General features: G+C 47.7%; 2 protein-coding genes across 2 annotated transcripts; both read right to left on the bottom strand.

Annotated features, from left to right (window-relative positions):
* Positions 1-9,412: 9,412 nt before the first annotated feature.
* SODALDRAFT_65330 (hypothetical protein) lies at positions 9,413-9,905 on the bottom strand. The gene has a single exon (XM_028615554.1). The coding sequence runs from the start codon at positions 9,796-9,798 to the stop codon at positions 9,460-9,462; it is 339 nt and encodes a 112-aa protein (XP_028463207.1). The 5' UTR covers positions 9,799-9,905; the 3' UTR covers positions 9,413-9,459.
* A 92-nt stretch (positions 9,906-9,997) lies between these two features.
* Positions 9,998-11,167, bottom strand: SODALDRAFT_300859 (hypothetical protein; the record flags this gene model as incomplete). The annotated part of the gene is made up of 3 exons (XM_028608891.1): positions 11,010-11,167; positions 10,972-10,975; positions 9,998-10,894 (listed from the first exon to the last, which is right to left on the bottom strand). Coding segments are annotated over exons 1-3 (1,002 nt in total), but the record flags the coding sequence as incomplete, so codon positions are not given.
* Positions 11,168-12,068: the final 901 nt, after the last annotated feature.

Raw genomic sequence — 12,068 nt, forward strand, 5'->3', positions numbered from 1 at the left:
AGTCCCTTCTTCTTATATCCGGAGGATCTTTTAGGTACTTAGGCTTAAGAGGTATAGGTTAAGGGGGGGGATAAAGGTCTCTTTTTCGAGGACCCTAACCGGCGTGGCTTTATAGGCTCCGGCTATTAATCGGAGGTATCGGTTCTATACCGCTATAAGTGCCGCTACGGGGCTATACTGGGGGCCAGCCCCTATCTTATAGATAGTTAAGGCGTAATAAGCGATTACCAATCGTATAACTACGAGGTATAGTCTCCTTACGTCTATAAAGCTATATCCCTACGCTACCGCGCTAAGCCTGAAGAGGGCGTATATTTAGGTGGCTAGGCGGTTCTTTACCTCTTTAGTGTTTTGTTAGAAGTTAAGCTTCCTATTAAGCTAAACGCCTAGGAGTCTTATCGCCTCCGTTACCGGTACTAAAATAGTACTAAGGGGGAGCGGGGTAGGTAAGGGTTAGCGTAACTTCGTGAAAGGGATATAGATATACTTAGCTGGTTCGAACTATAATCCGCTCGCTATCTCCTAGTCTAGGTATATCCGCTATGCGGCGGCGAGGCGTTACCGCATTTATGGATTTATTCTGCTAAAGGCGATAATATTCGTGTTATCGACGAAGCCTACTATTATCGTTTTAGGAACCCTTTCTAATTCTTTGTATAGGGTAGAGATATAGAGGATAAAGAGGATAAGGGAGATTGGGGAGCCTTATAGTATACCCCCACGGAGGTATCGCGGGGGGGCCGTTTCGCTATTAAGTAATAGCTAGGCTATACGGTCTTAAAGAAAGCTACTAATTAGGGTAATAAGCTACTAGGGGAAGCCTTTCCTTTTAAGTACCTTAAGGAGGCGAGGATAAGGGATAGTATTAAAGGCGCCTTTAATATCTAGTTAGAGTATCGAAGCGGTGCCACTATAGGCCTAGCTCGCCCTTATAGCCTCCGTGACTCTTTATACTACCGTCTTTATACTTCGCCCTATCCGGTTTCCTATCTATCCCTCTAGGAGAAGCCGATACTCCTCCGCTATAATAACAATCCGATCGGCTAATATCCCTTTAAGGACCTTACCTATTATACTAAGGAGTAATATCGGTCGCTAGCCCTTTACTATCCCGTAGTCGGCCGGCCGCCGGCCTTCCTTCTTAAGGACTACTATAATAGTATAGCGGCACCTCTTTGGGTAATAGCTTACTTTAAGGCATGCTATAAAGATAGTACTAAGTCTTTAGTGTATAAGGGGTCTATATACTTTTAGGAGCCCTGCTAGGAGTCTGTCTAGTCCTAGTACCGTCTAGGGTTTTATCTTCTTAAGGTGCCCCTATATATCCGTTACGGTAATATTTTAGCGGACGTCCTACCCCGGGGGGAATTCCGCGCCTAAGGGTCTAAGGGCGGTAAGGGAGGAGGGGGGGAAGAACTTCCGGTTAAGGATTTCGGCTTTTTCTACGTGTATAGTTACCGGGTTATCGCTATCGTCTTAGTATAATAGTAGTACTAATAGGGGGTTCGGCGGTGCTCCCCCTTTAGTTTATGCTTATTTTTATAACCGCCAGAGAAGGCTATCGTCCTTCCCGGTCAAGTAGAGTAGGTGCTATTAATATAGCCGCTTCGCTACCGTTATAGCCTTATCTTAGCGCCTCTTTACTTCCTAGAACTTATCCTATCGGTTCCGGGATTTCCTGGATATATATCTACGGTAAAGGCGCCTTATTTCTTAGGTAAGGGCGGTTAGCTCCGCGTTCTACTAAGGAGTAGGTAGGCGTTTAGGGGTGCCCCCGCGGTGGCGCGGCGCGGCCTTATCGGCTAGGGTTATAAGGTCTTCTATTAGGTTATTTAGTGCTAAGTCGATATCTGCTAGTAATATAAGGGGGCCGGTCTGCTATATCCACGTGGCGGCGAGCTAGGGGACCTATATAGGGTTAAAGTCTTTCTAGACCTAGTAGGGCCTGGCTAGGTCCTATAATAGTATCGTCGCGATAATCGGTATAGTATCTATCTTTATACGGATTCGGGCTATCTATAAATAATAGTCTAACCCGATAACGGTTTTATCCGGGCTATTAAAGTCGTAGCGGAGCCTTTACGTTACTTATATAAGGTTAATAATACTAGCGCGCCGGCCCGGGCGGTGCTATATGGTTATTCCGGGGGGGTTACTAGGTCTAGGTTCTACCGGGTTATAAGGGTAAGTAGGGTATCGGCTTAGAGGTAGTACCGTAGTAGCTAAGACTATAGGGGGTAGTATAGGTTAAAGTCCCCTATAAGGACGTATCGGCCCCGTAGCAGTGCCGTATCGAATATATCTTATAGGGGCGTATTCTAGGGGATCCTAGCTAACTAGTAGTTCTCTAAGTAGATCGACTAGATTATAAGGGTATCGTCTCCGGTCCTAAAAATAACCACGTAGGTATCGCGGTAGGCCCGCTATATCTATATATATAGCGGGTATCTTTTATAGATATATAGGAGGGCGCGGCCTCCTCCCTAGATTAGCCGGTATACCCCTTAGGAGGGGTAGGTAAGGCTTTTCGTGAAACGGTTAAGGCCGGGTTCCTAGATTACTATCACGTTATACTTAGCGCGGCACCGAAGCGGTAGCTCCCGCTACGCCTAACTCCCCCCTATATTCTATAAAAGGATATAGATTTCTATTAATTAAAGGGGGGGATTAAGATAGCGTGCCCGGTATAACCGGGGTCTAGCTCTAGGGTTCCTACTACGGTGCCTTACTAGCCCTATAGGGGACTATATAGGCGCTTATTGGGCCTAGTATCGGGGAGCCCTCTTATCCTCTAATCCTTTTCGGGGGCCGATCCCTACCCTTACGGAGGGGTCGGTCCTAGTCCTAGGCGATAATAATCGGGGGGAAGATCTACGGCTACCGCGGGTATACCGCTTCGGTCTAGCGGGTGATATTAAAGTCCCTAGCTTAGTATTTATACGCTTCGCGGGTTTTCTTAGCCTTCTTTTTTAGTAATCGGTATAAATCATTAAAGGTATTATAGTCCCTAGTATAGACGGTATAGCGGCGGGGGCGCCTAGGCGCTATAGCTTCGTAGTATCCTAGGCCCTATAAGTACGCTAATTCGGGCTTAGCGTAGTAGCGGTATACCCTCTCCGCTATAAGGTAGCCGTTTACCCGGTAACTAAAGTATAGGTATTTATAGCACCTTAGGGGGCTAAGGTTAAGATCGTATAGCTTATAGATATAGCTACCCCCTTCAAAGAGGAGGGTGTTCCGGATAAGGCTTACTACTCCTTCCGGTAAAGCCGATTCGATAAGGAGAAGCGTTACCCTACCGGTGCCGCGGCGGGGTACCCGCTATTATACTCGGATAAGTTTTACTTCGGGGTTCGTGTCTTATAGGGATACTAGCAGGTCTTCTTCGGATAGGGCGTTAAGGGTCTCCCGAGGGATAGCCTTAGCTAGGACAGGGTAGGTGCGTGCGGCTAGGGTAGCTCCTTTACTAAAGGCCTTCTTAATCTATTATTCTTTATAGGTAGCCTACCACTATACCCCTTCGGTAAAGGTAAGGTAAATATCTCCGCTTAGTAGCTTTTATACCGCTACGGTATCGTATCGGGTAGTTATAGTATTTATAGCTTAGATAATTTCCTTTAGGGTCCTGGCTTTAAGGGGCTAGTCTTCGGTGTGGGTTCCTTAGCGGATAATTAATTCCCGGTAATACCTAGCGGGTATTATTTTAGGGGGGGCCGGGTCCTATAGTAGTACCGCCACGGGTACCCGGGCTATAATATTAGCCTAGGTCTCTTTTATACCACTTATTCCTTTTCGGAGTTTTTCTCGGATAACGTAGCGGATAGTAGCGTATAGGTATATTAGCGGTAACGCGCCGGCGTCCTTATAGATACTATATATCGTAATTAGTTCCTTTACTAGCTCCACGACTTATTCGATCGTGTTCCTATTAGCTAGTAGGGCCTAAATTTCTGCCTTAATCTTAGTTACTCTCGGTTTTAGGGGGCGCGGCGGTCCCCTTTCGGTCTTATATCGGTTCCGCGCTACGTCCCGCTAAGGGCGAGGGGGGGAACGCTTATATTACAAAAAGTGGGTCCGTTATAAATTCTGCGTTATCGCGGTCGAGACGAGACTATCCTATATTTCCTCTGGTTATACTATAGCGCCAGTATTATAGTGCCGCTATAATAGTATCCCGGGAGGGGGGCGGTGGTTATAGTCTCCGTCTTAGTGGTTTTATCGATTTTACTTCTATTGCGCGCCCGTGGTTATTATATTTATAATCTACAGCCCGGAGTTCTAAGGAGTATATATTGCTCTTAAGTGTTATAACTATTCTTCGTTAACTCGTGGATAAGGAGGGTTATAGGAGGGTTAGTAATATTAGTAAGCTTTTATTAGTCGATTAACTACTATAACGAGTATATACTAATAATTATAGTTAATCGGAATAATACTATATAGTATTAGTTAGAATAACGAATAAGAAGAAGAAGATAAAATTAGCTTATACTAAAGGATAGTTATATTAAAGCGTCGAAGTAGCTTTAATAATATTATACTCTTCTCCGCTATTCTAAAGCGTAATAAGCAGTTATAACCTAAATACTAGATCCTAACCTTATATAATAAAGCTTCCGATATAATATTCGTATAAAATCCCTTTATAACGATTATATCGTTAAGCTCTAAGTTAGCCTTTAGAGTACCTAAAGGCCTATTAAGAATTCCTTTAAAGAGTTATTTACTTTTACTAATAATCGGAAAGTCGGTTATACCGGATTTAATAGATTCTTTTATAGGGATAAAGGAACCTAGAATAAGCAGGTTAATTAAGTTAATAAGGTAAGTTACGCCGTAATTATTAAGAAGAGTGCTTTATAACAGCGGGTAAGGGCTAGGTCGGAGCGCGGCGTAGATCCTAGGGACCTCTTCTATAGTATAGATAAGGGCGGGATCCAGGATAATAATAATAACCTTTCTAGGATACCTATCTCCTTTACTATTACCGCTCTCCGAGCTTTGTTATCCCTTTTTTAATAGTTTTTCGCGTAAACTCTTCTATTTTAGAAGCTTAATCTCCTTCCGTATCTCCTTATACTACTTATCGTTAACTTAGGTATTAGATCTTTACTTATATTTTCTAGTTAAAGTATACTCTAGCTTATTATAGTTCTCGGGCTTTTATATATACTCGCGTTAATAGGGGTAATTAATACTCTTTTTCTTAGGCTTCTTTCCGCCTTTATTATTATCTAAGTAATCTCCTAAGGTCACGTAAACGCTATAGCGCGTACTATCTATAGTTAAAGCGCTTATAATAGTATTAAACTCACGGCCGTATCTTAGAAGATCGGAAATCTTATCGCCGCGGACCTTTTTTATTATTAGCTCCTAGAACTTAGTTTCTACCTAAATAAGTATAAACTTTTATTTAACTATTATAAAGAAATTCCGAATAGTAGTGGGTCCTTTAATCTTAGCTACCTTTTACTAATATACGTATCTAATAAGGGTATTCTACTCCGTATACTATATAGCCACTTTAGTATTAGCTCGATAAGCGTCTTATAGATACTTTTCGTATACTCGTTTTACCTTTTCCTTTATATAAATACTACTTAAAGTAAAGCTATTCTTAAATTCTTTTATTACGTAGCATAACGTAAAATATCGGTTTTACTTTTCTTTATTATAGCCAGGATATTTCTTAATAGCCTCTTTAATAGCCTATTAATAAGTAAAGGTCTTTATAGTGGTTTTAAGTAGTTAATTAGCCTTATCGAGCGCCTTAATAAGGCGACTAAGCTTTTAATTCTAGGCTATAGTCTATTAATTCTTAATTTCGGCGAGGCGTATAAGCTCCTATATTAAGGGTATAATAATATTATCACCCTTACCTTAGGAATACTATTCGTATAGTTAATCCAGGGATCTAGCTATAATATACTTAGGACGGTTATTTAGCTAATCCGTTTAGCTAGGATCGAGTAATACCTAAACCTTTATCCTTTACGTATACGACTGGATATAAAAGATCTAATCGGCCTATTACCGCGTGGATTTAAGGCGCGGGATACGAAGCGTTTTAGCCGTGATCTTAAGCTTATTCGATATAGTATTAAGTAAGGGTTTAGCGAATAAGAGCTTATTATTAAGAGAGAGAATATAAGAGGGCTCCGTAATACTATAGAAGTATATAAAAATAAATATAAATAATAAATTAGTAGGAAGTTACTAGTTACTATTACTACCCGGGCTTATAACTATTAAATTAATAGGAGTATGCTTATATAGAGCGTTAATTTAGGAAATATATAATTATATTAAGTATAAAAGAGAAAGGAAAAGGGGCGGGTATACGTGTCCTAAATATATCTACTACCTTCTAAGCGAGGATAGTAGTGCACCTCTAACTAATAGGAGGTTACTATACCGTGGCTCACGTGCTAGAATATATTAGTTAGGCCCCTTTCGGAGCCAGCCTGCGCTTCTCTGCTAACGTATGCAAATAAGGTAAGCTTAAGAATATCGAGACATCTGGGCTTGTTATATTTGTCGCGGGCGGACTTGCCGTTGTTGCCTACCCTGACTTTGTGGCATTATTCACAACGTGTTGACAATCCTCCCGAGACAAAACCCGTCCCATCTGAACACCGGGGATGCTCGCTCGGAGTCTCAAGAAGGCTTGGGTCACGCTGAGCTGATTTTATGATGTTGATTCACGGCTCAAAGCCCACCCCAAGGTGAAGTAAATCAGTGGCCCCAGGCCGGTCGCCGGGCCTCTGTCGCGGAGAATTTCGGGCGTCGCTTTGTCCGTGTGTCGGCTCCTGCATAACGTACAAGCAATGGCTCGAGGTTGCTGGACGAACGGCCAGATCGGACCGGCCAAAGCATGGCGGTCCAACCAACTTTTGGTTTGGGAAGCCTCACCGATCGGAATCCCCGACGTTACCTCGTCACCTCACGCTTGATTGAAGCTCGATTCGGCAGGAGCCACGGAGACCGCTCCCTCTGCGGTTATCCGGTCGCAGGCAACGGGTGCCATACTGATTATACCACGCCGGTAGCCGCCCATCCAGACAACCCCCGAGTCCCTCAACCACCCCTGTACCGCCAGCGACCCGTCCCTCGCAGCGGCTCCGAGTCCCACACAAATGCCTTGCTTCTCTACCGGCCTCTAGGTGGATCGTGAGCCAGTCCAATCAATATCCTACAGCCCGTATCGATACAAGCACCTAGGAAGGAAGAAAGGGAAAAAAAAAAAAGTACCTTCTCATACGTTGTGCAATACGCTGCTGGAATCAGCCCCCGACACGAAAGTTGTGCCATGTTGGGGTGTATTGAGGCCTGCAGCTGTCCGAGTCTCTCAGGTGTCAGGAAGTCCTTGGCTGGCAAAATGGAGGCCTTTCCGCAGGGATAGATTGGCGCCGGTCTATGTACAACGTATGTGATGCCGAATCCTCGCAGACTCTCCCGCGACGAACCTCAAGCAGAGTCCCTTGGTATCATGGCTCAGCATCCGCAATCCAGCAACAACTGGATGGCGGCTCTCGGATGCCACCCCCGAGACCGACGACGGTAACTTCTATGCCAAAGGTTACCCAGGGCCATCTGATATTCGCCAAGGCATCGGCATAGGTAATCTGACATTACGTGGTTAGCATTAACCGGTTCTTTTTCTTTCGCCTTGGGCTGCTGGGCGTCTGCGGCCCTGTGGCCTGTTCCACCACTCACTTATCAGCAGATTCTGCGCCTAGCCCCAGAGCACAACATGGATTCGACTTCAAGTGCCTGGCGCGGAGAAGATGTGTCTCAAACGCATCGTTTCAACACCAATAATCAGACGTAATTATTATTTGTACAGACGTTTTTATGGGCATGGGGGGGGGCACCAGCTTCTAGTAGACCGAAGACGGGGAGACTGGTCTAGATGATGCACTTTTACTAGCGGTAAGGACACGGCATCTTCCGTCCCACAGATATTACCCCTGTTTAACACGGCTGGGAAGATTGAAACCGGTGATCTGCCTTCCTTCTCGGCGAGGTAACGACAATACCGATACCGGTCCTTTCCCCAGAAACGAAACACGGGTGTCCGTTGGGTATGTCAAGTTACAACGTACATTGCACTCTCATACAACCTCTTCTTGACCATGCCTCGTTGTGACAACCAGTCACCACCTGAAACAGAAGAGAGAAGAATACTTCCAGGGATCCTTGACCACAAAGAACGTTGCCGAATTCGGATTAGCATCCCATTCAAGACCCCGTTAGCCGCAGCCGCCGGCTCTGTCCATCATCCATCATCCCTTCTCCTAGACTCGCTTAGGGGCCAGTCCGCAGCGGGGCGGGAAGCCTGCATGTCTCGGGTTTTGTACCTCCGCTCGTTGCGACTGCAGCAACGAAACGAACTATGTGAGGGCTGGGAAATGAGCGGGATTTCTCGGGACCCATCACCCCGAATTCCCGAATCACACCAATGACACCGACATCTATACAACGCATCTAATCCTACGACGGCGGCGGTTAATGCTGCTCGAAGACTATTATTCGGTTGTAATACGGAGTATCTTGGTCGAGACAGGCCGCTGCCCTGGCGTTTAAGGATGGCGGGGCACCGGCATTAGGAGTCCGGGGAGATCAATACTTACATCCATCGGACGGCACATCGCACAGAACAAAATGTGATCTGAACATCTCCAGGGGGCTTACATGGGCAAATGTATATCCCGACCACATTGCGAGGTGAAGAGGGGCATGCTAGTTTTTAGGTCGTCTTCATGTCCACGTTCCGAGAGTTGGCAAAGCTTTGCTCATCGCTGTCTCAAAGCAATATCCTGCAGTCCGTCTTCTCACAGGCGCCACGTTCCGCACTAACATTTAGTCCTCGCACCAACGATTACAGCGTACATAGAGCAACTTACTGTGGCCCATGCGGGCTCCACGCGTGCTAAACGACCGGTGTGTGGAGGCCAAGAAATAGAGTCGACGCCGCTTTGTAGTGTACAGGCTTGTTTGCCTGTTGTTGTCTTGGAGTAATTAATTACCTACCTGGCTGACTGGCGAAAACGACTAACTAGTAAGACTACGTTGTAAGCAAGAGGCGGAAGGCGTAATTAACGCTTAGTATGTAGAGATTTCATCCTTGGCCCAAGAAGCCAAGGAATCGGCTTGCTCGATCGCGGACCAGAGTCGAGCAGATAGGGTGAACTGCTTTCTCTATTCCGGGGCTTCCCAATCCACCGCACCGCCCGGGCCAGTTCTCCCAACCCAGGAAACACTCAAGGACCGTAGATCCCCACAACCGGCAGTGCTCCCCAGTCTGTGCGGTCTCAAGATCGGATGACAGGGTCCGTGGCAACCTCGGGAGGAGTCTATTGTTCCAAACCAGCGAACACAGTTAGCAGAGTGAGGAAAGTAAAGATGGAGGCTTGCTTCAAGAGGATGTCTCATTGAATTCGCTACTCTGACCCGTAGTCACTTCAACATGTTGGTATAACCGAGTGTGCTCTGCGTCTCTATATCCCAAGTAATCCGTACATGCCCCTTTGGCTGCCCATCCGCTGTAGGAGAGCGTTCCCGAAAATAATAATAAAAGGAGAAAGCGCCTGCATGAACGCTTACAACGCCGGCGAAGGCACGGATTGTCGGACCCGTTTTTACCGTCTTTTGGCGCCCAATGTCGTCGCGCCTTTTCTTGCGCCCGAGACGGAAAAAAAGAAAAAAAAAGGAGAAAATAAAAACTCCGTGATAATGTCCTGACCGGTTGCAACAGCCGACCTCCAATAAACAGAAGAGACCCAAAAGCCGGTCCATGCTTGCTTCCCCACCTGTGTGTTTACCATCTCATCTCGCGATGGACAGAGGTTATTATATGCCTCCCGCGCATAAAGAGACCCCTTCTTTCGTGCGTCTCATGGAGAAAGAAAGAAAAAAAGGAAAAGAAGGAAGAAAAAAAAAAAGAACTCCTCCGTCCTCACTCCGGACCCCGCGAGGCAACGATAGGGGCACCCGCACTCCCGCTATCGAAGCTATGGCAGCCGCGCTCGTGGCGCTTCATGTTGCTGCGGACGCTGAAGGCCTTGCCGCAGCCGGCATGGGGGCACTTGAAGGGCTTCTCGCCGGTGTGGCTGTGGCTGTGGATGCGGAGGGAGCTGGGGCGGGAGAAGGCCTTGTTGCAGGTCGGGCAGACGTAGCGGTCCTGGCTGTGCGGGAAGCTGGCGGCGGCGGCCGGGGAGATGTAGTGGTGGTGCTGCCAGGGGTTGGGGCCAGAGGCGGCGGCGGCGGCGGGAGGTGGGCCAGAAAGAGCTGGGAGCATGGTCCCGGCGACGCCTGGCGGTGGTGGCGGGGGGAAGTTTTGTGGGAGTGGTCTTTGGTAGTAGAGACCGGACACGGGGTGAGAAGAGGGAGGAGGAGTGGTGTGGATGGGAGATGAGTAGCAAGGGGGAGGTCCGGCGCTGGTGGCGGAGAGGGGGTTGTGAGAAGGTGCATAGGAAGAAGAGGCGGCGGAGATGGGGGTCTGGTGCTGCGAGGGAGGATAGGGGTTGGTTTGAGGGATGGAGAGGCGTGGCGGTGCGGGTGGTTGATGCTGCGCCGGGCTCGGGTAGCTTGGAGAGCGGTGGTGGAAGAGCTGATGGTGAGGATGAGGACGATGGCCGGAGTCTGCTTCCAGCGGAGGAGTGGTCTCGTGGTAGTAGTTCGGGTGATGTTGCTGGTGATGCTGGGGGCGGACGGCGGAATGGGGAGCAGTAGTAACATGGCTGATAGACCCGGTGGAAGGGGAGTTGTGGGCGTCAAAGGAAGCGTCCATGCTCATCGGCGGTGTTGGCGGGAAGCGGGATTGCTGGTGCACGGCGGAGCTATGATGAGATGAGCTTGGCCTGGTTTCCGTTTTCGACTCATGGTGGTATTGCTGAGGCGAAGAAGCTATATCGTCATGTTTTGTTAGCAAAACCCGTCTTCGACCTGGGACAAGTTCGTGGTTCGTACCTCGCTTTTGGTGGTGCTGCTGGGGTTGTCTCGGAGACTGGTGGTGAGGGTAGTTCTCGCTGGTAGGTGACCCTTGGTCTGCGAGCCCGAGGAGGTTCGAGATGGAAGGAAGAGAGCACTTTGATGATGAGTCGTCCATGGGGGGCGATGGTGGTGGTTGAGGGACAGATGCGTAGTGAGGTGTCGGTGCAGGTGGTTGTTGATGTTGTTGATGTTGTTGTTGCTGGTGTTGCTGGTGTCGTGGTTGTGATGCGTAGTAGCGGTATGATGATGGTATTGAGTTCGCCATGTTTCTTTGTTCCTCTCTCTTGCCACTTCCCAATGAAGGCTGAGGGTTTATTTACCGCAGGGATGGTTCACTCGTTTGCCTCGCTGATGGTGAGTGTTTCTGTCTAGTAAGTAAGATGAGTACGTGGGGACGAAGACCGAGCGACTTGTGTTGCTGTGATGTTGAGGACTTTGTTCAGATGTATGTCGACGACGTATTCATCCACCACGGAAGACCGCCGATAATAAAGGGATATTGGGTTGTATCGGCTTAATTAGGGCCCAGACCGTTTGGTATTGATTATTTGCCTCCCGTAGGTGATGTGACGAGGAGAGTATGTCGGAATGGAGACGTTCAGATGAGTTGACGGTGTGAAAGAGGGTGGATTTTTTTCGTCGTTGAAGTCGAGATTTGCCAACTAGAAAATGGGGTGGGAGGGAGGACGGGTAGTTTTAAGTGAGAAAGGAAGAAGGGGGAAAACGGGGGCCGGAATAAGCCTTGTCGAGGATCTGTTTCCTCGTTCTTTTGGTTCTCACAAGCAAGGTGGTAGGGAAGAACACCAGTCGTGGTGGAATGGGTATGGACATGGGTATGGGTACAACCAACGTATGGGGCATGAAGCGAGGATTAAGGAGGCGCCAGGAGGCAAGGGGGCTCCATCTGAGATCTTCCCGGGCCGGACCAGGTTTCTGAAGTGGGAAAAGTATGATCAATGTGGCCGATGATCCCCCCGGGGACCCTCGAAGTTCGAGTGGGCCGTGAGGCTCCTCGGTGCGAGGGATGTTGGATGCTGCCCCTGTTGCGGTGCTCGAGGGACGGAGTTAGGGGG

The sequence above is a fragment of the Sodiomyces alkalinus genome, assembly GCF_003711515.1.
Source record: "Sodiomyces alkalinus F11 unplaced genomic scaffold SODALscaffold_11, whole genome shotgun sequence".
Taxonomy (NCBI): Eukaryota; Fungi; Ascomycota; class Sordariomycetes; order Glomerellales; family Plectosphaerellaceae; genus Sodiomyces; species Sodiomyces alkalinus.